Source organism: Pyrus communis, chromosome 11 (genome assembly GCF_963583255.1).
Source record: "Pyrus communis chromosome 11, drPyrComm1.1, whole genome shotgun sequence".
NCBI classification, from domain to species: Eukaryota; Viridiplantae; Streptophyta; class Magnoliopsida; order Rosales; family Rosaceae; genus Pyrus; species Pyrus communis.
The window spans coordinates 22914662-22940150 of record NC_084813.1 but is presented as its reverse complement, the minus strand read 5'-3'; the positions used below and the strand labels follow the sequence as shown (position 1 = coordinate 22940150).

The window sequence follows — 25489 nt, the reverse complement described above, 5'->3', positions numbered from 1 at the left end:
TGCGCGCACAAGTTTCCTCATCTGTTTTGTACTTTGTTGTTATATCAAATTTATGTTTAGTTTCATAATTATAGACTAATGAAAGGTTAATGTGTTTTCTAGTTCAATAAATTGTGCATAACCGGAACAAGAAGTTGGAAGAGAAATATGCATACACCATAATTGTATTATAGATCTATGTCCTCTATCAAAGGTTTACATGTTAGAGAATAGCAGAAATTTTATCAGTAGTTATTTGTGGCTTTACAGAAGATAAAACTAAAGGATTATTGTGAAATGTATATAAAATACTCCCCCCTCTCCTGTTCTTTCCAACCAAAGCTGGAAAAGAAAAACAAAAGAAGAAAAGGACAAGAAGGAAACGATTAAGACTTAGAATAATTCTTTTAGAAGGCAAAAATCAATGTTATCAACTGCTCCTTCTTGGCAAGCCTGCAATGCCTACCAGACAAATTATGCAAACCAGCTATGTCATCACCGCTCAAAGCTTCAGACATGATGCTTCACAAACTACCTTCATCGTCATCCAAGCTGCCGGTTGAGTTTTTGAAATCAATGTTAGCACAGCCCCTTCTCAGAAAACAGTTGCCTGCAATGCCCACCGGACCAACCATGCAGGCCAACTGAATCACCACTCACAATTTCATTTATCAAATCTTTAAAGATCAATCGCTCAACATCCAACACTACACCTGGAATTTCACTGTCACACTCTGTCCAATTCTTTGCTTGATCCGTGAAATCTTCCAACAAGATGTTTCTTAAACTTTCATCCTCTTCATCCAGGCTGCCATTCAAGTTCTTTCTTTGTAGCTGATCAACCTCTGAACACAATTCTTTCAGAAGCTGCTGACTTCTTGGTTTCCCATTGGCCAGCTTGTGTGGTGGGAACCACTGCTTCAAAGAATCTTCCACCACTAGTTTTTGAACAAGGAATTCATTAACAACCTCAAATACTAGTTTTCTTTGAAGTTTCTCATCAGGTTTGGGCTGGAGATCAGAAGGTATTGTATTTGTTCTGATATCTTCCAGTGCAAGGAACAAATTAGGGTTGATCAGGTGGTCTGATGTGTGGAGCTTAGTGGTTGTCCAGGGAGATTCGAGATATTCCAGAATACCCGATGCCAGCAATATTTCTGAAATGTACATGTGGTCTGGATTTGTACTGTCACAGAGGGGACCCGTGATGGGGTTCTCGTGTGTCCTGCTCATGCATCGATGATTCTGAATCAGGTTCTCTAATCTTTTATGATCAATTTCTGCCCCAGGACCGGGCATTGTGTTGTTGGATAACAGAGCTTGGTTCATTGGGTCATACCCTGCTATATCCAGAATTTGTGCTTCATCGTCTGCAGCAAGAAATTTGAGGAAATTTAGTATAAACGAGTCTTGCATTCTATACCACATATAAGGGATCAGTTGCAGAAGAACTATACCTTTGAAGGCATTTGATATCTTCTTCACTGGAGATGGTGAGTCATCGCGATAGAATGTAGAATCAAGAACAGAGACAGGGCTTGGTTGTTCAGAAGAAGCTTTCCTAGTTTCTGCCGTTGACCTGTCATCAATCAACCCCACTGCTGGGTGCTGTGGGAAAGAGAAAACAGAACATCTGTCAACCCAGATAAGAAATAACTTACAGGAATGAATGAGAAGTGGGACACCCTTACCTTTATTTTTTGGTTATGCTGCTGGAAATGCGTGCGTGTGATCCTATCTGATTGGTGAACGCTTGTGGCTGTGTCTGTGTGCGAGGTCAAGCTGATGGTGCTTCCAGATTGCTGTGAAGTGGAATCATCGTGATGACTCATCTCTCTCATCTTGGTGCTAGTCTCCCTCAGTTGCGCATTACTTTGATGCAAACTGGGTGTCTTATGCCCAAGTTTTCTACCTGGGGTGGTTGCTTCTAATGACTGCCTAGTGTGTTGTCTTCTGGTCATGCTTGAATTCAATGATGGCGTGCTTGGAGGAGATTGCTTCTCCAATCCAAGTCTTCTCTGTTGCATTTTCGGGCTCGTGATTTTTGAACTCCTACTTGAGCTGGTGACTTTTTCTTCACTTATAGTTTGCGATGCCTTTGGTTTTTGTGCAGATTTCAAAGTTCTTGCGTTAGAATTATCATCAATGGAATGAAGGTGTCGATTGAAAGGATCTCTGACATGATTGTTCCTTGGTGTCGGATCTTTGGCTGTATTATTGTCGACCAACCCCTTTCTGTTATCACCAGGGTCACTAGTCCGAAGCTTCCGAAGACCTAACGTGTCATTCATGGAATCCACCATGGAAGCAGAGCTGTGGGTTTTATCAATGAGTTTAGCTGGTTTCATTATGACGATGGGTGATTTATAACTCTTTGGAGATAGGGAACCCTTGGCCGTGGCAGGAACTGATATTTTACTTTGTAGATTTCTCTGGCTTGCTTTTACTGTGCTGTCAGAGGAAATGCTTTCGTTGCTTATTTGAGATGCAAAATTTAAGGCGTGATCCTTTCTTGTATCTGTCATTCCTTTCGTCTTCTGCATCGCTTCAAGTATTTGTTTAAGAGCTCTGAGATCCTTTCCTGATTTTTTAAACTCAAGATCTGCTAGCCTTTTCTCCATTTCACCGTATACTGAAGATGATGAGTTTGGAGCTTTTGTCGGTTCTTCTTGATGCTTGAAAGCTGATCGTTGAGAACCTTTGCTTCTGTGCGGCTGCCTCCAAGGAGCTGTTTCTATTGGAAACTTAGAATTCGAGGTGGGCTTCATGACTGAATCAGTACTTCTCCTCTGGGGTGAGCTGAAGTCTTTCTTGGTATTCACAAGGAGTATTCCGGAAAAAATATCTTGCTTGTTTTCAGTGGTTGCTCTTGATGATCTTGAGAAGGGATCAGATCTATCAGATGTGCCAGTATTAATCAGCCTTAATGGACTATCAATGGTTGACACGGAATCTGATAGATCCAGTCCCATCAACTTTGCAACTACATTAGACGGTCTTTTAGCGCTTCCAGGTTCATGCTGCAGGTCAAGCATTTTGTTGCAGTTCTCATATTCTCTCTGCAGATCCTTGATGAAGTAATTTGCTTTTGTTTCTGGGTTACAACCCCTCCTTGTGGAACGTTCTTTGCTGTCCAAAGAAAGCCTTGGGATTTCTCTGAGTTTTACGGTGGATTTTGATGCATCGCGTGACTCTCTTCCATCATAAGAGAACCTCCGAGCATCTTTTGGTACAAAACGTGTACCACCGTCCTTCTCTTCATTTGAACTCCAAGGTGCGACCCGAAGCTTTCCAGGAACTTGAAATGACTCATTAACACCAGAAACCCTTGGGTTGCTGGATTTTATTGGTGAAGGCCTCGGGGAGTCAATGTACGTCAATGCATGACCAGCTCCATCTTTAGCTGCAGGTTTAACTGAAATACCACGGGCTTCTCTGTACGTTGAGTCTTTGACAAGATCTTGCAGATCAACAGATTGCCGGCGTATGTGCATCAAAACATTTGGTTGGTTCAGAGATAGGTCCCGAGCGTGTTTGTCGTTGGAAATGGTTCGGCTGGACAAAAATGGTTCTTGCTCAGCGGCCTTTTGATGTTCAAGAGACGAGAAGCTACATGAACACGGCGAAGAAGAAACAGTGGTCTTTGATGATTCTGTGGAGTTTCGTTGTTTCTCTTTCACCACCTTTTTTCGAATTTTTTCCTGCAAATTCCAAAATGCATGTAATGAATGTTTCTCTTTAATCTAATCAAAAGATTGAGAGTCAGACTTCTAATTAAACTTTAAGTCCGCTAATGTGATAAGTGCTGAATTCTTACGGTAGCTTTCTGCACTGTTCTTGGTTCTACTGCGTGGTTGCAATTCTCACCTGAAAAAAAAAGTAAAAATATATAAATACATTATACATGTATTATGAAACTATAAATGCATATTAATAAAAATAAAAATAAACATGTTATTAACATTTTGCTCAACGCTTAAGAAATAATTTAATTACCAACTTCTATGTCATTTAGTTTCTTCAGCATTATCTTTTTGTAAAATATTTATTGCTTAAATTTGATCAAATTCAAAAAGTCTTTAAATTTATGAGCTGATGTAAATCGTTCGTAAAAGGAAATAGTAAATCAAAAGAAGCCCCATCAATAAGAATCCAACTTCTCCTCATTTACAAAACCAATGGTTTTTTTATTTTTTACTAAAAGCCCTTTTTCTATAACTGCTTTGAGCTTAACTGCACTTTCAAGCAAATGGTAGAAATAAGAAATACCTGGAGGGAGTCTCTTGTGGTTCTGGCCATTGATACGCCGGCCGGTGAGGAAATGGTGGCGATCAAAGAGCTGAAATATTCCACTCATGCACCCAATTTGCTTATGGAGATCCCGGCTCTCATCCTTTAGAGAATGCAGAATCTTTGCAGACATCTTCACTTCCACCTCCTTCCCCTCTTGCTTCACAAACCACCAGCTCACACCTTTGAAACTTCCATTTCTGCAAATTGCGGGCAGCAAAACGCTTATAAATAATTGGTTTCAAGAATTTTACACGACCCCAAAAAACATACAGTTTCAAAAACAATACTGATTTTCTGTCTAGCCAAAAACAACAAATTTTTGTCTGAGTTTTTGCTCGAGTCACCATTCTTCTAGCTAGTTACACAAGCTGCATTGAGTTTTTTTCTCACTATATATTAATAATCTTCTTTTTCTTGGATTTTCTCTAAAGTTTTTGTACAGAACAAAAGAGGAGAGAATAAGAGAACAAGAAATATATAAGAAAAAAACATGGTAATTGATCAGAAAAAAAGTCCCTTACCTATGGAATATATAAAAATAAATGAAATTCGGCTTTTGAGTTTCACAGAACAAGGGAGACAATATTCGCCTGCAAAACCAAAAGGAAAAAAAGAGACATATGGGAAGGGACCCAACACTCAACAATCACCCACAGCAACCCCACCTTCCAAGGAGTTGTAAGGAGTATGGAGGAGGACTACTATCTATCAAAGAATACTAGTGCGCTGGCCAGAGCAGACGGATTAAGTTCTGCAGACCCAAGAAGAAATGTCTTTTTATTTTTTCTTATCTTTTGGGTTTTCTCACACAGCACAAAAGAATAACTTGTCCTTTGGCTCTCTCTAGGGAAGGCAGGCATATATAGACACACACACACACACATAAGAGGGTTTGTGGTTGTATTTGTTATATATGCAGTGCTCGATATCAGTTTGGCAAAGAATGAGAATTGGTGATTACCTTTTATATTATATCACGAGAGAGAAGTTTTTTGTGTCATTAAATTAATATTATAGTTTAATCTAAATTATCGGGAAAAGAATTCAAATTTGAGTACATAAGAACATACTATTTTAGCTAATTTGACTACTCTTTTATCAAAATGCGAAATTCAAACTTAAGTACATACAATGAAACGCAATACTTTTGCTAATGTGATCACACCTAATTTTGTAGAAAGAGGCAGGGTTTTAGAAACAAATTAAAATGAGAGTTGCAGCTAGGATTATTTAAAGAAAATGACACAGTTTTCAGAACTTATAATTTAAAAAACATAAGAATTGGGATCTCAACCCTCTTAATTAAGTAATTCTTCAATGTTAGTCTTTCTCTATTAAAAACAATTAGAAATCATAAGAAATAAGTGCCATATTGTTATGGTTGAATTAATGCTTGTACAAGTGAGTCATTTACATTTAAAACCCCTAATAAAAGAGAATTAGGATAATAAGGTATGAGGAAGGAGAGGGTGGGAAAGAGGTGGGAGAGATCGATGTGAATGGGTGGGTCAGATCACAGATGTGGTTTGTTCAATTTTTCTCCCCACTTCCATGTGTGTGGGTCTGGAAGGGCAGGACCTGTATCCACATAAGCATGTGGATTTGTCAGAGGGTGGAAGAAATAAGAAAGTGGATTAATGTACTGGAAAGCAGCTCTCCAAGCCTAATAAAACCACATTTCCAGCCATTTCCCTAGCCAATTTACCAAGCTATCCTCCTCTAGATAATCTGAAACCTCTTGATGTTTCGATGACAACTTGACATAGGAAACTACAAATTAAGTGAAGGATAAATTGGTGTTTGACCTCTTGAACTATTATTCTAGTTGATATTGATCTCTCAAATTAGTTTTTTGGTAAATTGACTTTGAGAACTATTTGATATTAGCCAATGACCTTCTGACCGTCAGATTTGGTGAACTATCACTCACTCTGCCATCAAATACTAGCACAACTTTACTCTCAAGAGTGAATCACATATTAGTCACATGCTAGTATTCAGCGATAAAGTGGATGAAAATCTAACAATGAGAGATTAATTAGCTAATTTCAAATATAACCAAAAAAATAGTCTAGATAGTCAATTTCGACTGGAATACTAGTTTATGAAACCAAACGGCAATTTACTCAAATATTGAATACCCCGTCACTTAATTTTTGGTGAAGTATTCAATACTCCATAATATTGTAACGCATCGTCACAAATTAAGTCAAAATTGTCATAAACAACTACATAATTCTTTTGATTATTACCACAAGGCCATTTTTACCATCATTCATGTCATACAACATAGTTAGAATACAATTATTTGCACCACTTTGATTGGCTGCTGAACAATTAGCAGGAACTCCTGCTAAATAGCCATATTGACTGCTAAGCGGTTTGACAAATATTCACTTCTTTTTTTTCTTCTTTTAAGAATTATGCAATATTGAAAATATCATGAACAGCCACATCAGCTATTTAGCAGGAGCTCCCGCTAATTATTCAGCATCCAAGCAAGGTCCTTATTTGCATAATGATCATAAAATTCGAAGTTAGTTCCTGTTTTAGCCAATTTACAACTTTATGCTGAAACCTGTCAGCAAGATCAGTACTGCAACTTTAAAGTAGAAATCGATTATTAAGTTTTTGGGCGTTTTAACTTTAAGCTGCAGTCTCCAAAAGACTGGTCCAATATATACGTTGTTTTTTTTTAAAGGACTAATTTGTGTTCAAGTCACAGCAATCTACTCTTTCGGAAGTCGGAAATACTAGCAAAGACATTTCAACCTCTAATCCATATACGTTGATAAAAGATATAAAAAAATTTAAGCAGATATGCATACATCCTCAAGCCGCTGGACCACTAGATTGTGCGGAAAAGACGCATGTTTCAGTGCTTATACTGCTTTGAGTCATCGAGTCGAGTCCCTTGTAAAAATGCATATTTTCTGTTTGAAGTTTACATTGGCACATGCATGGTACTTGCTGATGTATACGTTACAGGAGAAAGAAGAAGGTCCATGGACATATTATTGATGGAAATGGAAAAGAAATATAATTCCAGTTTTTTCGAAAATGGCATGATCTTTAGCACTACTATACTCAAACCTACCTTACATTATAGACTTATTTTTAGCTACACTACGAGAATTCGATTTTAATCTCATTTTGCTCATTGTAACTCAAAGTTGTCACTTTACTCCCTGAAACTCAAAATTTGCTTCACTTTGCCTTCTGGAACTCGATTTTGATCATATTTTACCATTGAAACTTGAAAATCATCTTTATAAAAATTAAAATTCACTCCACATTGCCTTAGATCTATTAATTTCTTATGTATGTTTGATTTGGATGGGACAGGCTAATCAATTTCTTTTTTATTGTTTTCATATCTTCAATTTCTTTTAAACTTAATAATCACTAATTGTTAAATATGTTAACGCATAGAGATTTTCTTATTGTATGTTGGATCCCATATATATATATATATATATATATATATATATATATAGAGTCGCAAGGGGTGTAGCTAGAAATAAACCTACACTATACTATTAGTAAGGATGCGTAGAAGCATTCAAATTAAAACTACACTTTGGCATTTAGACTCACTTCAGTGACCAATATATATAGAGTCCGTCTACGGTACCTTAATAAAAAAATAAGACATCGATACAATTTAATTTAAACGACAAACTGTAATGAAGTAACATTCAACTATACTTAAAACATGCTCATCTCCTCAGCTTTTCTTTCATCTATTATGTACTGGATCAAACCTTATCTCAGGGGTGTGCTCTCTGTGCACCCTGCATGTATATTTCTAATCGAAATATGTCGGCATAATATCCAGTATACTGTGCCTCAACCGAGTACACTACTTTGTACCATTGCTAGGGTTTACACTTTAATGCATGAATAGCAATTCTTTGTCTCTTTGCTAAAAGATGTGCCTAATTGCACACAATAATCCAACGAGAGTCGACGTTTGATTCGCACTTGTAAATTGTGTTCAACATATTTATTACGGTCCATATATAGAAAATTAAAATGCCATCATGTTAATGCATCAGCTGAGAGACAGAGAAAGCTGTACAAAGATTTCTATGATTTATGGCTGATTGGAAAAGCATGTCCCAATAAGTGCTTCCACAAGAAATGTTCCTTTTTTTTTTTTTTTTTTTTTCATTTCTACTTGTTTGTTTTTCTACAACCTTATTTGCTATTTTTCTACACAATGCCAACACGCAGCAAAGTATATGGCTGCAGACTGCTGTAGTTTAAGTTTGTACATATTAGCAAAAGTGGGGTGGCCCAACACATATTTACAAAACTGTGTATATTATGTTTAGATAGGGCGTTGAGGGGAAGCGAAAAATGCAATAATACAAGACCCCAAATTTGAAGGGGTCTAAAAAAAATTTCATCTAAAATTTTTATGTAATAATTGTTTTTATCAGCACTTTAAAATCTCATTGTGCACTCCTTATAAGTGTAAATTTTTTTTTTTTCTAATTTGGAGTGTACAATGAGGTATTTGAAGTGCTAATAATAATACTCTAAAAACGATTTTTTTTTTTCTTTCAATTCTAGTATATAATAATGCTATATATTCATGTGAAACTTTGAAGTTAGAGTTTTTGAAGCTTTTTTTTTCTTGTTAGGTTTTTTAAGATTGAAGTGATTTTAATTGATAAGTGAATGTTATGTTTGTAACTCTTTTTACTTATTATTTAATGATATTTATAAATTTACAATTAGTGACTCTTAAGTTTGTTTTGATTTAAGTTATTACTTTTTAGCATCAGTACATTGTCTTACTTTTTCTGAAAAAACTATCTTAAGAATGGGCAACTTTATAAATTTCACACAGGACTCCCAAAATCTTAGAGACGGCCCTAAATATGTTATGTAGTACTTTCAGACCTACAAGTATCTAGGCATCTAGCTAGGGTTTCCAAAACGCGCAGAAGGTAGATACGATCTTCATTTGGATGAACACATGCACCTTCAACGCCAGAAGATTACATATATAATATGTTGCCCCCATTTTTTTATGACACATACCGCCCCATTAATTTAGTTGTTTATATGTTTTCTTGAATAAATTTATCAAAAACCCGGAAAATTAGAAATTAAACCATTAGATTCACATAAAAATGCATTAAGAAAGGTAAATGACGTTTTACCGCAGTTGTGGAAAGTAATCATGTCTATGCACTCCCCACCGATTTACCTCTTCCTCTAACATAATTTAACCCATTAACGCTATCTTTTTGTAAAAAATAAAAAATCATTAAGAAAAATGGAAAAGGAAAATTTAGATGAGGGAGAAAGAACAAATATGTTCACTCAAGTTATAATGCATATTTATGCCACACATCGCAAGTTTTTGGTTAATTAAAATCGTGGTCTATATAGTAAAATTAAGGATGCATTTAATAACCATTTTGTTTCATGTTTTCACTTTTTAATTTTTCTTTTTAGATATGAGAAAGGCATATATATGGGGAAAATGGTGATGAAGAAGAGAGAAGGAAGAAAAAAAAGGAAGAAAAGATGAAAACAAAATCTTGAATATGCAAACAATTTAAAATAATTTTTCGTTTTGTTTTTAGTTTTCATTTTGTGTAGCTTTCCTTGTATATTTCTTCTATATCTCTCCCGCCATCTTTTACTCACTCTTCTTCGTCCTTTATTTCTCTCATGTATTTATTTTTCTCTTTATCACTAACACTAAAAATGAAAAAAAAACAAAAATGAAAAAAAAAACAAAAAACAAAATAACTATCAAACAAACCTTAAATATTTAAGTAAATATTGATGTGGTCCTGGAAACCTAATACTGATTTTTTATGGTTTAATGGTGCTGTCTTTATTTGATACGATTTTGAGGTTACAAGACGAAGAAAAGATACAAACCACACTAGCTATAAATGGTAGCATTATCTTGACTAACCACTACTGGGATTAAACTAATCAGTGACTCAAACCTAAACGTAATGAATTAATCCATACAAAAGAAGTCGCATCGATGATAATCTATAATTAAGCGTTGTCACAAGGGCACGTGCGTTCTTCAACATGGAGTACGGATATAATATGAGTCCTTTTTTTTTTTTTTGACAAACGATATTATCTAAACTAAAGTAGAGGGGGTGAGTTTACTCTCACAATGGGCTAATAATAATGTGGTTCAAATTCGCCTTTGTCAAGAATTGAACCTAATACCTCTCACTTATAAGTGAAAATGAATATCACTAGATCGTAGTACTATGTGGCTGAATATAATAAGAGTCCTTAAAAGCTCGTATTTGACTCATTAAACGAGCTAGGTGTGCGGAATATTATTAGCAATTAATTACTGGCTTATTATATTGAAACCCCACATATTGTTGAATACACCTCACATTTGTTTTTTTAATTAAAACTTATCTTAATACACCCCATTTACTTTCCCATAATACCCTTACACCCCCATACTCTCACCAATACATCCCACATTTTCTACATACACCCCACCCTCTTCAAATCTTAGGTGCAAATACATAAGGTCATTCAAAGGCACCTTCGGTGTAAAGCTGAAGCTGGTGTGATTCCGAAATTTTCTAAATTTTTCTATTGGAGTGATGCCAGCAATTGTTTGATTATTTGCATGTGTTTATTCCTTCATGTTTCTCTATCCCTTCCATGGAAAGAGGTGGAAGGCTGTGGGTATTCCGTACCAGTAGATGATGAGGATGATTTTCGCAGTAGTGGATGAGGAAGATAAAAATCCAAAACAAAAAAAATGGCAGCTAGAGAAATCTACAGCTTTACATAGAGTAGCAGCAATGGCACGGGGTAATGGGGATTAAATAAATATTGGGGTTGATGATAATGATTCCTCTTCTTTTCCTTTGATCGAATCATGGGAATGGATTTAGTTATTAAATCATTAAATTAGAGGAAGAGATTAGGTTGTTACGCTGATTTTAAAATCAAGGGATCTTTGTGATCTAATGTGGCTAAGGTTTATTAGGTGTATGATTCTCATTATCAATCATATTTTTTTAATAGATATCATTCATAACGCAACTATAGGATTGCCGATACCATTGGAATCACTAAATGAAATAAAAGTCTTACCTCATGTGAAGTTTCCAAAACATTGATTTCAAGTTTCATTCATCAAGAATAAATTTTTCAATCAATGTGTTTGTAGTTTCATTAATTCTACCATGGAGGGTGAGAGTGGTTTTGAGAGTTGAAGAAGATAAATGAACTCGGGATATACATGTGAAAAGTAATTTGGGGTGTATTTAGAATTTTTCTTAGAACCTTATGAGATCAAAATTGTCATTGCATATATAATAGGTATATAAGTTATCTAATATTAAAACGCCATGCAAAATTAAAACGCCATGCAAAATTTCCTGGCTGCTTGAATGAATATGCCAAGGGTTCGAAATTAGTAGGAAAGTTGGCAGCCCTAATTTGAATTGAAGACGATTCGATTCGTCAATGCAAACAATAGCTGTCTCTCCTCTGTCTCCAACCTCGTCAATGGAAAAAATAGTTATTATTCAATTGCATTCCAATAGTAGACTATTTGAATTCGTCGATTCCGATTTAGTACGATTGATTTGATTTGTCGACTTCAAATCAGTTAGATTGGATTCTTTTACTCCGGTTCAATTTGATCAAAAGTTAACGATACTAATTATTTAATTAAATGGATTGACACGTGTCAAATATTAGAGAAAAAATATATGAGACACTAAAATGGGGACAACATAACCGCGGCCTATGAGATCTGAACTTTTGGACACTTTCTTTTCCTTTTAAAAAGTTAAAGTGGTAGTGGAATTACAATGAGCATAATTCCGTTATTACTAGATAATGGCGGAAAACTAACTCAATCGATGACTTCAATTGGAATTTTACAATCTTTAAGGGTTTAAATTTAGGAGTATCCAACACAAAATTTTAATAGATTCATACATACATACATATATATATATATATATATAATCATATTTTGAAAGGAGTTTATAAAATTAATGTGTATTCAATTACAATTTAATTTTGAAGAATTTTAAAAGGTAAGAATTTGAATGAAATTGGAGCGGTTTCATAGTGTATACCTAACCTCTCCAATTGAGATTTTGAAAAATACACTCAAAATTCAAATAACATATGTGAAAGTCCATTAAAACTCCATCAAAGTTCTTGCAATTTTAAAAATTCTTCAAAACCCCAATTAAATACGCCTAATTAAAACTTTCTTGCCAAAAAGTGAGAACTCTTCGAAGTCATCGATTACTCCAACCTTTTTAAACCAAAAGCACATCTTACCTAATTAAGTATCGAAATATTAACGCTTAAGCCATCACTACCTTTTAGTTTTTGCTTCTTCCTAATGCCAGAGATCGACCTTTTTTGGGATTATATTGCACGTCTCCTTAGCCCTCTTGCTGCTTTTAACCTTTTGGAATCTTTGGACCAAAACGGGTTAGCTTTTAACCTCTTAACCTTTTAGCCTTTGAAGACGTTACGTGCTCAACTAAAGATGCATGTTGGGTGCCAGCAAAAATGCCAAGCTATCTATTTGTTCATGGCGCGTAATGGAAGCATTTCAACATTTTTCCCATGTAGAGACCTTCTAGTTTCATAGAGAAAATAATTACTACTCTTGTATATAAATTAAAAGAAAAATAAATGAAGAAAGATTTATAATTTACAACGGCCACACAGCAGACAACACACATTTGAATGAATTTTAATTTAACATTTTTTTCTTATTGACATGCAACGATATAAAATTTTATTAAGAACAGCACAATACAAGATGGTGGCAAATGAGTATATTTTATTCAGTGATTAATTTTTTTATTTGAAGAGTAGTTCACACAACTTGTAAACAAGGTGCCGTTAAAACCTTTACACAGCCACTACAGAATCCAATAGCTACATAGCTTTAAGTTTTAGACTTGGGAGATAAACTAGCTAGTTTTGCTTGCATGGGGAATGTTAGCTTTTCAGATTTAGATTATTAAATCTATTTATACATGAATTTCAGGGTGCACCTGGCTATCTAGCTAGCTACTTAATCATTTCGTCTAACTTGTGGAATCTTCATAGATAAAAGTGGTGATTGTGATAGTGATCAAACTTATAATTGAAATTTAGCAGGAAAGGGTGTGGAGGGTGCATGGCCACATGAAAAAATTGAAAGCATCACATGAGGATTTAGGCCTTGTTCATGCTTTTGAGAGCTAAAAACGTTTCCTAAAGAGTAAAAGTATTTCTATTTAAAGAATAGTTCGGCAAATTTTTAAAAAATGCTTTAGGTAAGAAGGAGAAGCACTTGAAGTGGTTTTTTGAAAAACACCTAAGAGGTGCTTTCTCTTATAAGTGTTGCCAAAGGAAAACACGGCAAGCACGTACTTGACCTATTTAATATAAAATGTTATATGCCTAAACTACCCTTATTTTTTTAATTCAAAGGTCCAAAATGTCTCTGGCTTTCACAACAAAACCTCAGAACTGCCTTAGACTCTCTTACTCTCCTCGGGACGGCGTCTGACCGCTCATAGATCTCGTACCGACCTCGCATGCATAAGTCGTGTGTAGAGGGATGGCGCATGGCATCTGTGAGCTCCTATGACGTCAAATTTTACTCACAGAGATAGGTTTCAAGCCAAGGGGCCTATACTATTATATTGTGATAATCAAGCAACATAGAGATAACCAATAATCCGATACAACATGATCGGAATAAATACATTGAGGTGGATTGACATTTCATCAAGGATAATTTGGATGTTAAGTTAGCGGATATTCCGTTTGTGAAGACAGAAGTGTAGATAGCAGACGTTCTAACACATGCAGTCTTTACTAGAGTGTTACGTGACTTGCTTAACAAGGTTGGCTAAGGAACTATTTGCGCACCAACTTGAGGGAGAGTGTTGACGTGAGTCAACTGAATGTTTTCAGTATGTAATTTACTAGGATTCCTTAATTGTCTTTTGTACTACAAGTTATGTGTAGCCTTGTATATATATACATATTGCCTCCGAGAGAAGAATATAACAATAAATTAAACCCTAAAATTTATCCCTTTGTATGAGTAAATTAGGAGCTTTGTGAAAGTCAACAAATTATGAGCTTTGTAAAAGTCAACAAAAGGGGATAATTTCCCAATAATTTAATTAATTGTGCACAAAATAAACAATTATATGTGCACAAAATAAACAATTATATGTACACAAAATAAACAACTATACGTGCAGAGAATCACAAGGAGGGATTTTAAAAACAGGTAGTAGGGTAGGTTCCTATTCACATTCTTACTAGGAATTTCATGGAGGCTAGGACCCAAAATTGTGTGTCCACTAAACAAGGTGTGTATGAATAATATATGACAGTTCTATGTTAGAGGGTTTTGTTCAATGTGGCTAATGAAGTCAATGCACCATGCATATCTTATCCCCTAATTGTACGAGAGAGTGAGAACCTTCATCATATATATCGATCTCACAGAAACTTGGGGTGCAAGAAAACCACACAAAGCAACTCAATTATTTGAAAATTTTCTCTAATTTTTAGTTTATCTGTGAAGCAAAACAAGCCAACGCTATGCTTCTTCATCAAGTGTGTATTTTTGCCATTTTTTTAAGGGAAGAACGAGGGTTGAATTATTACAAGAGATACACATGATCGTTGCATAATGCAGGGACTTGGAATATAATTAGAATTATAAACCAAAAATAATAGCGTCACGTGCACTAAGAAGGGTGATATTTGGCGATAGGGAATATGTCAAGCACCAAACATCCAATCAGTTTGCCAGGTATTTGGGATCGAAAGTCGCCCACATCACATGCGATGCCTGATGTGTCAAGTTTGAATGTATATACTTAAAAGTATAAAAGAAACAACTGATGCAGTTTTGACAATTTCAAGTGGCTAAAACTGCAAAATTCAAAGAAAAAGACCTCCTCATCCGTCTGCGTTTTATGAACTCCACATAATCTCCGAGAAAGATGCTTAGGGTTTCATGGACCCCGTGCACTCTAGTTAGAAGGAGCTTCTTACATATCACTAGAGTCTAGAGATATATTTTCATGTTTTTATAGCACTTATCACGTAATTTTATATTTGTATAGCATTCATCACGTGATTTAATCGCATAATGTGACAAATGTATATTACGGTTACATCTTAGTCCTTTTCCTAGTCAAACCATTGGAGCCCCAGCCCCATCTTGGTTTTTTCCTTGTGCATGGCCCCCCATATGTTGTTAGACGTACATCCTTGTTTTCATCATACGAATTCAGAAGTGCCATAACGACTTTTGTGGACCATGCAGCTACATCATGATTTCATGTCAGTCCCCTTGAAATCGAGTACAAACTTACAGTACACATATGGGCACTCGACAAATAATGGTCGAAGAGTCGACACCTCTAGCTAAAATGTTGAGTAAAAGAGAACATTATTGCATCACCAAGTCACGAGACAAGTTGTGGTTCTCAGTGGCTTTGTGCAACATTAGGCAGAGATACTAAGGAAAACATTGGCATAGTACAAGTTCGATGAAAATATGCAGGAGACAGCGACACTCGTACACCCTGCTGTTGCACAGTGCTTGCGAAATCATCATCCAAAGCATGTATGGGAAAAATCAATGTCACTCACGGGTAGAGAGACTACATCCCATGTAATATCTCCAGGCATCACTTGCGTGGAGGTTGTATATATCTTGGTAGTTGGTACATATTATTAGTTTTTCTATGGTATTATATTAAAATGGCAGGCATGTAAAGCCTTGGAGAAAAACTTGCACATATCTTGGGTTTTATGCAACATCTAAATATGTTTCTGCCCTCACGTGACTTTTTCGTCATCACGTGTAGAGAGATAGGTTTCTTTGTAGTAGACTTTACTGAGGAAAAAACGAATTTCGTTTAATCTTTCTCTATGTCTAAGTGTCATCGTGTAACTTTTCAAGTCGAATGCAAAACTCCGCTATGAACATTTTCCAAATGATAGGAAGAGAAATATAACTAGAATAAGAGTTGATTCTCAATGTTATCAACTATTTTTCTTTCAATAGAATTGATTTATTTATCGAAATTTTGCAAATTATTATTTATAATATTGTGCATGCTTAAGAAAATTTAGATCTAATTGACTCAAAAAAATGGCAGTGCGATAACCCAATCATGTCATTGAATAATGCAAAAAGATTTAATTCATCATGTTCTAGCCCATTAAGAGGCTATACCCAACCGCCTCTCCTTAGTGTAGATAATACCGTTTGTTCAAAAAAAAGTGAGACCACATCCAAATTAATCACGCACTATAAGAAAGTTCTCATAGAAAGTATACAAACATTAGAAAGAGAACTACCACTAGGCTAAAAGCTAGTTCGATAGAATAAATATGGTGAGCAAGATAACAACACTCTTAGATGTTCCTTGCATCTATATGCATCTAATCCTCTTCAGCAACAACATAAAAATGTTCCAGAAAAATAAATGAAAACCACCATGTGAATTGAACGTCGATAGCAGAAGTTCCGTTTGTGAAGACAAAAGTGCAGATAGCAGATGTTCTAACACATGCAGTCTTTACTAGAGTGTTACATGACTTACTAGGATTCCTTAATTGTCTTTTGTACTACAAGTTATGTGTGTATATATGTACATATTGCCTCCGAGAGAAGAATACAACAATAAATTAAACCCTAAAATTTATCACCTTGTATAAGTAAATTAGGAGCTTTGTGAAAGTCAACAAAATTATGAGCTTTGTAAAAGTCAAAGGGGATAATTTCCCAATAATTTAATTAATTGTGCACAAAATAAACAATTATATGTGCACAAATTAAACAATTATATGTGCACAGAATCACAAGGATGGATTTTAAAAACAGGTAGTAGGGTAGGTTCCTATTCACATTCTTATTAGGAATTTCATGGAGGCTAGGACCCAAAATTGTTTGTCCATTAAACAAGGCGTGTATGAATAATATATGATAGTTCCATGTTAGAGGGTTTTGTTCAATGTGGCTAATGAAGTCAATGCACCATGCATATCTTATCCCCTAATTGTACGAGAGAGTGAGAACCTTCATCATATATATCGATCTCGCAGAAACTTGGGGTGCAAGAAAACCACAAAACAACTCAATTATTTGAAATCTTTTTTCTAATTTTTAGTTTTTCTGTGAAACAAAACAAGCCAACGCTATGCTTCTTCATCAAGTGTGTATTTTTGGGATTTTTTTTTTTTTAAGGGAAGAACGAGCGTGGAATTATTACAAAAGATACACATGATCGATGCATAATGCAGGGACTTGGAATATAATTAGAATTATAAACCAAAAATAATAGCGTCACGTGTACTAAGAAGAGTGATATTTGGCGATAGGGAATATGTCAAGCACCAAACATCCAATCAGTTTGCCAGGTATTTGGGATCGGAAGTCGCCCACATCACATGCCATGCCTGATGTATCAAGTTTGAATGTATATACTTAAAAGTATAAAAGAAACAACTGATGCAGTTTTGACAATTTCAAGTGGCTAAAACTGCAAAATTCAAAGAGAAAGACCTCCTCATCCGTCTGCGTTTTATGAACTCCACATAATCTCCCAGAAAGATGCTTAGGGTTTCATGGACCCTGTGCACTCTAGTTAGAAGGAGCTTCTTACATATCGCTAGAGTCTAGAGATATATTTTCATGTTCTTATAGCAATTATCACGTAATTTTATATTGGTATAGCATTCATCACGTGACTTAATTGCGTGATCTGACAAATGTATATTACGGTTACATCCAAGTCCCTTTCCTAGTCAAAACATTGGAGCCCCAGCCCCATCTTGGTTTTTTCCTTGTGCATGACCCCCCATATGTTGTTAGACGTACGTCCTTGTTTTCATCATACGAATTCAGAAGTGCCATAACGACTTTTGTGAACCATGCAGCTACATCATGAGTTCATGTCAGTCCCCTTGAAATCGAGTACAAACTTACAGTACACATATGGGCACTCGATAAATAATGGTCGAAGAGTCGACACCTCTAGCTAAAATGTTGAGTAAGAGAGAACATTATTGCATCACAAAGTCATGAGTGGTTGCACAAGTTGTGCTTCTCAGTGGGTTTGTCCAAAATTAGGCAGAGATACTAAGGAAAACATTGGCATAGTACAAGTTCGATGAAAATGTGCAGGAGACAGCGACACTCGTACACCCTTCTGTTGCACAGTGCATAAGAAATTATCATCCAAAGCATGTATGGGAAAAATCAATGTCACTCACGGGTAGAGAGACTACATCCTATTTAAGAGTATCCCTGGTGAGGGGCTGTATATGGAGCTGGAAAAGTGATGGATATAGTCCATTTTAAAGTTCTAAGGAATCTTTGAGGCTTTATAAAAGAATTTCTCCCAATGAGACGCCATATGTTTCGGGTTTTATATAGGGCTATATATATTTATTTTTGTAGTAATTTGATTAAGCGATGATTTTTTTTTTTTTTTTTTTTTTGTGTTAGCTTTTCTTGAGTTGATTTTTGGACGTGTTATCTTAATTTATTTTTATGGACCTTTCAACCTAAAAAGTTCAAAATGTGACAAAGTCAGATTTAATCACTTATGAATTGTTCATTGGATTATATTCTTTTATCTCAATCTCATCTGTTGAAAGAAACAAGCGCCCACTTCGCCCTCTGAAATAATTTGATTTTTCACGTATAACACAACAATTTACCTAGCACCAATTGGTAAATTAGTATCATACAATTTTGAAAAAAAAATTTGAAAATTTCATCTGCAATTTCATCCACCAATGCCTATGAACATTAAATCAATTTGAAATTTAAATTCTTATGGAATTTAAAATAATCATTAATTAGCCAAATTGCAAGAAAATAAGTAAAAAAAAAGAATTAAAAAATAATAATAAAATGAGAGTATAAGTGTATTCGCAGAGGGAAAGTGGTAGAATTTTGCTCATATATGTTGCTACTTTTTTTGTGGGACCCACTGTTTTTTGGGGCTAGATGTAGCCCGATTTTATGCTACCCAAGAAAGGAAGTTGCTAGCCCCAGTGGTGGATCTAGCCCCATTTTCCTACTCATTGGGGATGAAATTTCTCACTAAGGCTTAAAATGTAGTAGCCTCATGGATGATAGAACCCCCATTGAGGATTCTCTAATATCTCCAGGCATCACTTGCGTGGAGGTTGTATATATCTTGGTAGTTGGTACATATTATTAGTTTTTCTATGGTATTATATTAAAATGGTAGGCATGTAAAGCCTTGGAGAAAAACTTGCACATATCTTGGGTTTTATGCAACATCTAAATATGTTTCTGCCCTCACGTGACTTTTTCGTTCATCACATGTAGAGAGATAGGTCTCTTTGCAGTAGACTTTACTGAGGAAGAAGCTAATTTCGTTTAATCTTTCTCTATGTCTAAGTGTCATCGTGTAACTTTTCAGGTGGAATGCAAAACTCCACTATGAACATTTTCCAAATGTTAGGAAGAGAAATATAACTAGAATAAGAGTTGATCCTCAATATTATCAACTATTTTTCTTTCAATATAATTGATTTATTTATCGAAATTTTGCAAATTATTATTTATAATATTGTGCATGCTTAAGAAAATCCAGATCTAATTGACGCAAAAAAATGGCAGTGCGATAACCCAATCATGTCATTCAATAAATTTAATTCATCATGTTCTAGCCCATTATGAGGTTATACCCAACCCCCTCTCCTTAGTGAAGATAATACCGTTTATTTAGAAAAAAGGGAGACCACGTCCAAATTAATCACGCACTGTAAGGAAGTTCTCGTAAAAAGTATACAAACATTAGAAAGAGAACTACCACTAGGCTAAAAGCTAGTTTGATAGAATAAATATGGTGAACAAGATAACAACACTCTTAGATGTTCCTTGCATCTATATGCAACTAATCCTCTTCAGCAACAACTAAAAATGTTCCAGAAAAATGAATGAAAACCACCATGTGAATTGAATGTCGATATCTGATATCTGAAATGATAACAATCTTCCAAAATGGAACTACCAGAAAGTAAATTTCCAGTATTTGTTCCAATAAACACTTCAATTACAGTTTCTTTACGAGGTCAATTTTCCAACCAGTTGCGGCTGTTCTGGCAAATCACCAGCTCCGCTTGTTTGGCAAAGGTTTGGAAGAATACTCCTTTCGAGGATGAGAGAGGAGTTCCACACAAATGATCACCATAGCAAAAATACAAGTAATGTGTTTTTCATACCTAACGCTTCACCGTAGAACTATAGGTTATGTTGGCGGTTTCCATAGTATACACCTTTCTAAGAACCTTGAGGTAGAACGGCCAAGATGCACTACTTTCATTAATAGGTCCTTGGCCAAATGGCTGTTGCTCTACAAATTCCTGTATATTTTCAGCCGCAGCCAACCGTTCCAGATAGACCCGAAGATCACCTCCAGGACCTGCCATACATTAGTCATTTTTATTTATCATTTGCCTCTAGCCCGTTGAAGAATTGACATTTGATACCATCCAAACGACCAAAACAATGCAACCCAAGTGCAAAGTAAATATTTCTGTCATCAAGGAATGGAACCAGGTTAGATGCATTATTTAACAAAAGGGTGTCCTCCTAATTTCAGTTCCTCTTCTCCGTAACATTGGCCATTGACTTTCTAACCGACAAGTTATGAAAATTCTTAGTAAGCAAAAAATGTGAAGTAATGTACAACTCCATCTCCTATATATTGGAGGTAGCTGGAAAGTCAATTTGTATAAACTTTAACTTTATCTTTTTTAGTACAATTTTTGGAGAACTTGTTTTTGTGCAGATAACCAGAATCAAATGAACCAGACGATTCATACTAAAGAACAATGAACTGGGAAAATCCCATAAGTGTATCCCCTCTCAACGTTTCTCAAAATTTTATCATGTGTAAACTTGAAAAAAGAAAGATATAAATCATCGGGGTTAAGCGACAGAAGCAGAATGTGCATTTTACTGTGCATGTACATTTTCTGGAAATAAAGCAGTAAGGTACTAAGGAATATATTTTATTACCTAATGAAGTGTCGCTCCCTCGCTGGAACGTGAATGGATAAGGAAACACTGAAGTATGTGCCTATGAGACGAGAGTTCAATACAATCCAAAAATTTAGAACTACTTAACTAAGTATCTCAAAAGAAGAGAACAGATAAATTAAAATGGAGCTTACAGGATTAAGCAAGGCTTTGTAGGGAGAATCATCCAACAACACTGTGTTTGATTCGTTATATGCGCCCTTCTCCCACGGAAGACTAGGGTCTTGTTTTTCCCATATTCTCCTCAGCTCCTTAAACACCAAGGTCTTATGCTTATTTTCTAGAGTCCTGAACCCTGTTGCAGTACAGTGGGATAGATCCTGCAACGCCATCATACAATCCATCAACATGTCCAGAACTCGGATGCAAGGAAATCAATGTTCGAGCTATTTTATGGTTTCAGGAGCCCCAATTGGTAGGAAAAGGAATCTATCTAGTGATAATTAGCCGAGATAAAAATAAATAATCAACATACATAGTAAATATATGTAGACAAATTTGCATGACATACGAATCATGAAGATTATTTGATTTTCATTCATTGCAAGATCATCCCATACAGTAATTGAGGATAAGAGCAAGCAAGCAAGGTTGAATAGAGAATGTTATTGCAATTTCTACACACAAAAGCTAAATGATGCACAAAATGAACATGGATATAAGGCCTTACCCAACAAAACAGCAACTTGTGCTTCATATCACCCATCAGATAATCAATCACTTTTTCCACAATTCTCCTTCAACAAATTAATAGGTATTGCTGTCACTAATTATTCCTAAAACCAATGGATAACAACCGACATACTGCTAAAGTAAAGAGAGACAGAAACAAAAATAAAAGTAGTTCTTAAATTTAAAATAAAAAATAATTCAACATAAGCTAAATAAAAGAAAGAAATGATAGCAAACTATAGGTTACTTGGATCTTGAAGACCACACACCCACTTCGAAATGCTCAAAGCAGAACTTAAGAAAATCAAGATAGAAGGGCCTCTTGAAAACTGAACAAAGAGAGTAATGACGCAATTAAAGACGAAGAACAAATAAAGCATTTAGAGTTTATAAGGAAAGCAATAGTACAAAAAAGTTTCTCACTTGCTCGCCCTTGAATTCTTATGTCAGATGGAAGTCCCTTTGGAGGAGGAGAGACTATATCTGCAAGTAGTCCATTTATATCAAGAATAAGAAGCTTTTTCTCTGTATCGCAAACAGGTGTTCTTACAATTGAGAGATTTGAAATCCCAGATCTGTTGTCCTCTTCATTCATGGTTCTAACACCTCCTGATGAAATAACTACGACGTCATCACTTCTTTCATCAGATAGACTTAAGGTTGACAATCCATGCATATGATTAGCATCACTCTGACCATATTCCTGAGGCAGGTTCTCAGTTGGACCTGTATGTTGCAGTAAATTTGGCTTCTTCTTCCCATGTCTCCTTCTTGTTTTCACTTGATTCGACTGCACATGATTTTTTTTTGTTTCCATACCTGTCTCAATAATTTTAACAATGGAAGGCCGAGGTCCTGCATTCACTAAGAGAATAAATTGGACTTCACCCTTGGGCATTGTAAAGGAACTAGTACTCTTGATCATAAGCTATTATCTTCTTAGAATGACTGCTTTCTACTATCCGTCTAACAAGGTCAGTTTCCACACGTTTTACAGAACCCTCGATCATTCCCTTTCTCTACTTCCCTGCAAGTTGCGGGCAGTATGAAAACAATGAGCTTTCCAACAAGATGAGAAAAATGTAATCTTTCTCGATAATTATTTACACGCAAGTAAACTACTTAACGAGTCATTATATGCACCACATGATCCAAAGAAACTGTCAATGTGAATATTTAAGAAAAGAGAGAAGTTCATCTTGTAGCTTATTTAAATCATAATTCTTTCCTTGATTACTGGTGATTGATTGTAATTGTATTGCTCCATATATCGGTGGTTGTATCTCTACTAATTTCCACTTCCTTTGCTTGTAGTCACACATAGACACAGGCGAACCGCCTTAAATTCATGCTTGCATTATTGTTTTATTCACTATTTCAAGTTAGTATTTGGTTTGGTCCGATAAGTCATTACGAAAGTAAGGATTAACTCAAGTGTCGTTCAACTGAACTTGCGAAAGACACGAACTTCCGAAAGAAAATTTGAGAATACAATTGAAGTACAAGAAACGTTAATCATCTGAGGATGCAATTTAATTGAAGAATTACATCCGCACAATGAGCTACATTAATATGTAAGCTATGCTGATCGAATTTTTAGAGAATTCAACAACAACAACCAAGCCTTATCCCACTAAGTGAGGTCGGCTGTATGAATCCTAGAACGCCAATGCGCTCCGTTTTGCACCATTTCTTCCATTAACTCCAAGCACTCCGTATTTTTTGAATAATCTAAAAAAATAATCTGCTTCTCTACAAGCTCCAACAAGAAACTCACCTACTACCCATTAGAATTGACAATTTTACTCCCATGTAACAAATGAATAGTAAATGAACCCACCAAACCAATAACCAAATGGAATTATTCGAACTTTTTAGTTTTTGCAAGTTGGTATTTTGCCTACGTTATTTTCTGGGGAAACAAACAGATTTCATCCAAACATCCAACAAATGTCAAAACTTTGGAACAGAGCAAATCGAAGTGCTAAAGGTAGTACCTAATACATAAATATATTATATGGATTCACGATGCATATATAAATTCTTGGATTTGAGAGATTGAGAGAGAGAGAGAGAGAGAAAGATTTGACCTTTGGTATCCAGCGTCGCGGCGAAAGAAGCTGACCTCTGAGTTCAGCGAGAGAGAAGGAGGGAGGGGAGGAGGGGCAGATATTTTGAAGATTTCAAAGACAACTAATGACCACGTTTCAGCAATCAATTAAGACCAACCCACAACCTCAAATGTTAGGTCTTAGCCCCCGACCATTAGGCCCATTTTCTGCTATCCATGTAAGATCCAGGCCCATGACTCGATCATTGGGTTATATATTGGCAAACAGTTTTGGGGCTTGTATGATTGACGGTCTTCCATTTATTTGTAGTTCCTGATTGTTGATGCATGTAGATGAATAATTGTATTTTTGAACAAAATATGAATAGTATACAACTTTTGCCTTTTATTGGCTTGTAAAATCCTCAACATGATCGAGAGTTGTTACGACTACTTTTTGCGTGCATTGGGTGATTCTCAATCTACATATGCATGTTGACTCTATAATGGGATCAACAACTAAGAATCAATCATGCGCGACTAATTCTAGCATTCTCTTAAGAAATGCCCACCCCTACATTGATGTAAGCTCCCACAATCACGGATCGATTATACTAGAAAATTCCTACACATCATCTATATAACATCATGAACACTTATGGTAGTTAAACATAAGATTGGCTTCAGCATTCACCTTACACGATCACATCTTTACCTTCATATTTTTCAATGACTTGCTATTGTTCTACGCCTATGTCCTGGAAATTCTCTCAAAGTACAAATCCACTGCTATCCCACTTCTTGAGATGCCCCCACGAACTATGATGATTGATGCCTCAAGATCAAACTGTACGACGCCAACTTTACTTCAGGCGACTTGTCGATCCAAGAAACCTTGGACCACAAGTCAACCATATGCCAATAATGTTTGAAAAATATAGGCACAAAAGGCAAAGATTTCGATTTCATTGAACAAATCTGCTAAGTTTAGAAATGCTCTTTACTTCAAATGATCAGCTCGCATTCATGTGCTCAGATCTCTTAAAGTCTGAGTTGTAGCCAATTGGGTCTTTGCCACATGTAGCTTTGCACGAAGGTTATTAGGATCATGTGCATATCATGCATGCCATGATTATCTATTCACAAGCTTTTCTATTAGATAATTCTTGAGCCTGCTCTGCCAGCATCTGCATACCCATCCGCTGACTGAAGCTATAGGTAGTAGCTTCCATCTAACATATGCTTTGCTATGATGCCTATGTGCATTTTTTTCTCTAGTTGCAGAATCCCCAGTGGAATCGAAAGCATAAGTGGTCCTAAATTTATATGAGTTGTGGACATATTTACCCATTAATTCTCAGATTTCCATATGATAGAGTGAAAGCATA

At 35.6% G+C, this 25489-nt stretch overlaps 1 protein-coding gene and 1 pseudogene across 1 annotated transcript; both read right to left on the bottom strand.

Annotated features, from left to right (window-relative positions):
- Positions 1–11: 11 nt before the first annotated feature.
- On the bottom strand, positions 12–5091 carry LOC137709561 (protein LONGIFOLIA 1-like; annotated as a pseudogene).
- Positions 5092–20289: 15198 nt separating this feature from the next.
- LOC137708734 (uncharacterized FCP1 homology domain-containing protein C1271.03c-like) lies at positions 20290–24220 on the bottom strand. The gene is made up of 7 exons (XM_068447880.1): positions 24142–24220; positions 22475–23078; positions 22299–22380; positions 22050–22116; positions 21514–21699; positions 21359–21419; positions 20290–20759 (listed from the first exon to the last, which is right to left on the bottom strand). The coding sequence occupies exons 2-7, from the start codon at positions 22974–22976 to the stop codon at positions 20560–20562; spliced, it is 1098 nt and encodes a 365-aa protein (XP_068303981.1). The 5' UTR covers positions 22977–23078; positions 24142–24220; the 3' UTR covers positions 20290–20559.
- Positions 24221–25489: the final 1269 nt, after the last annotated feature.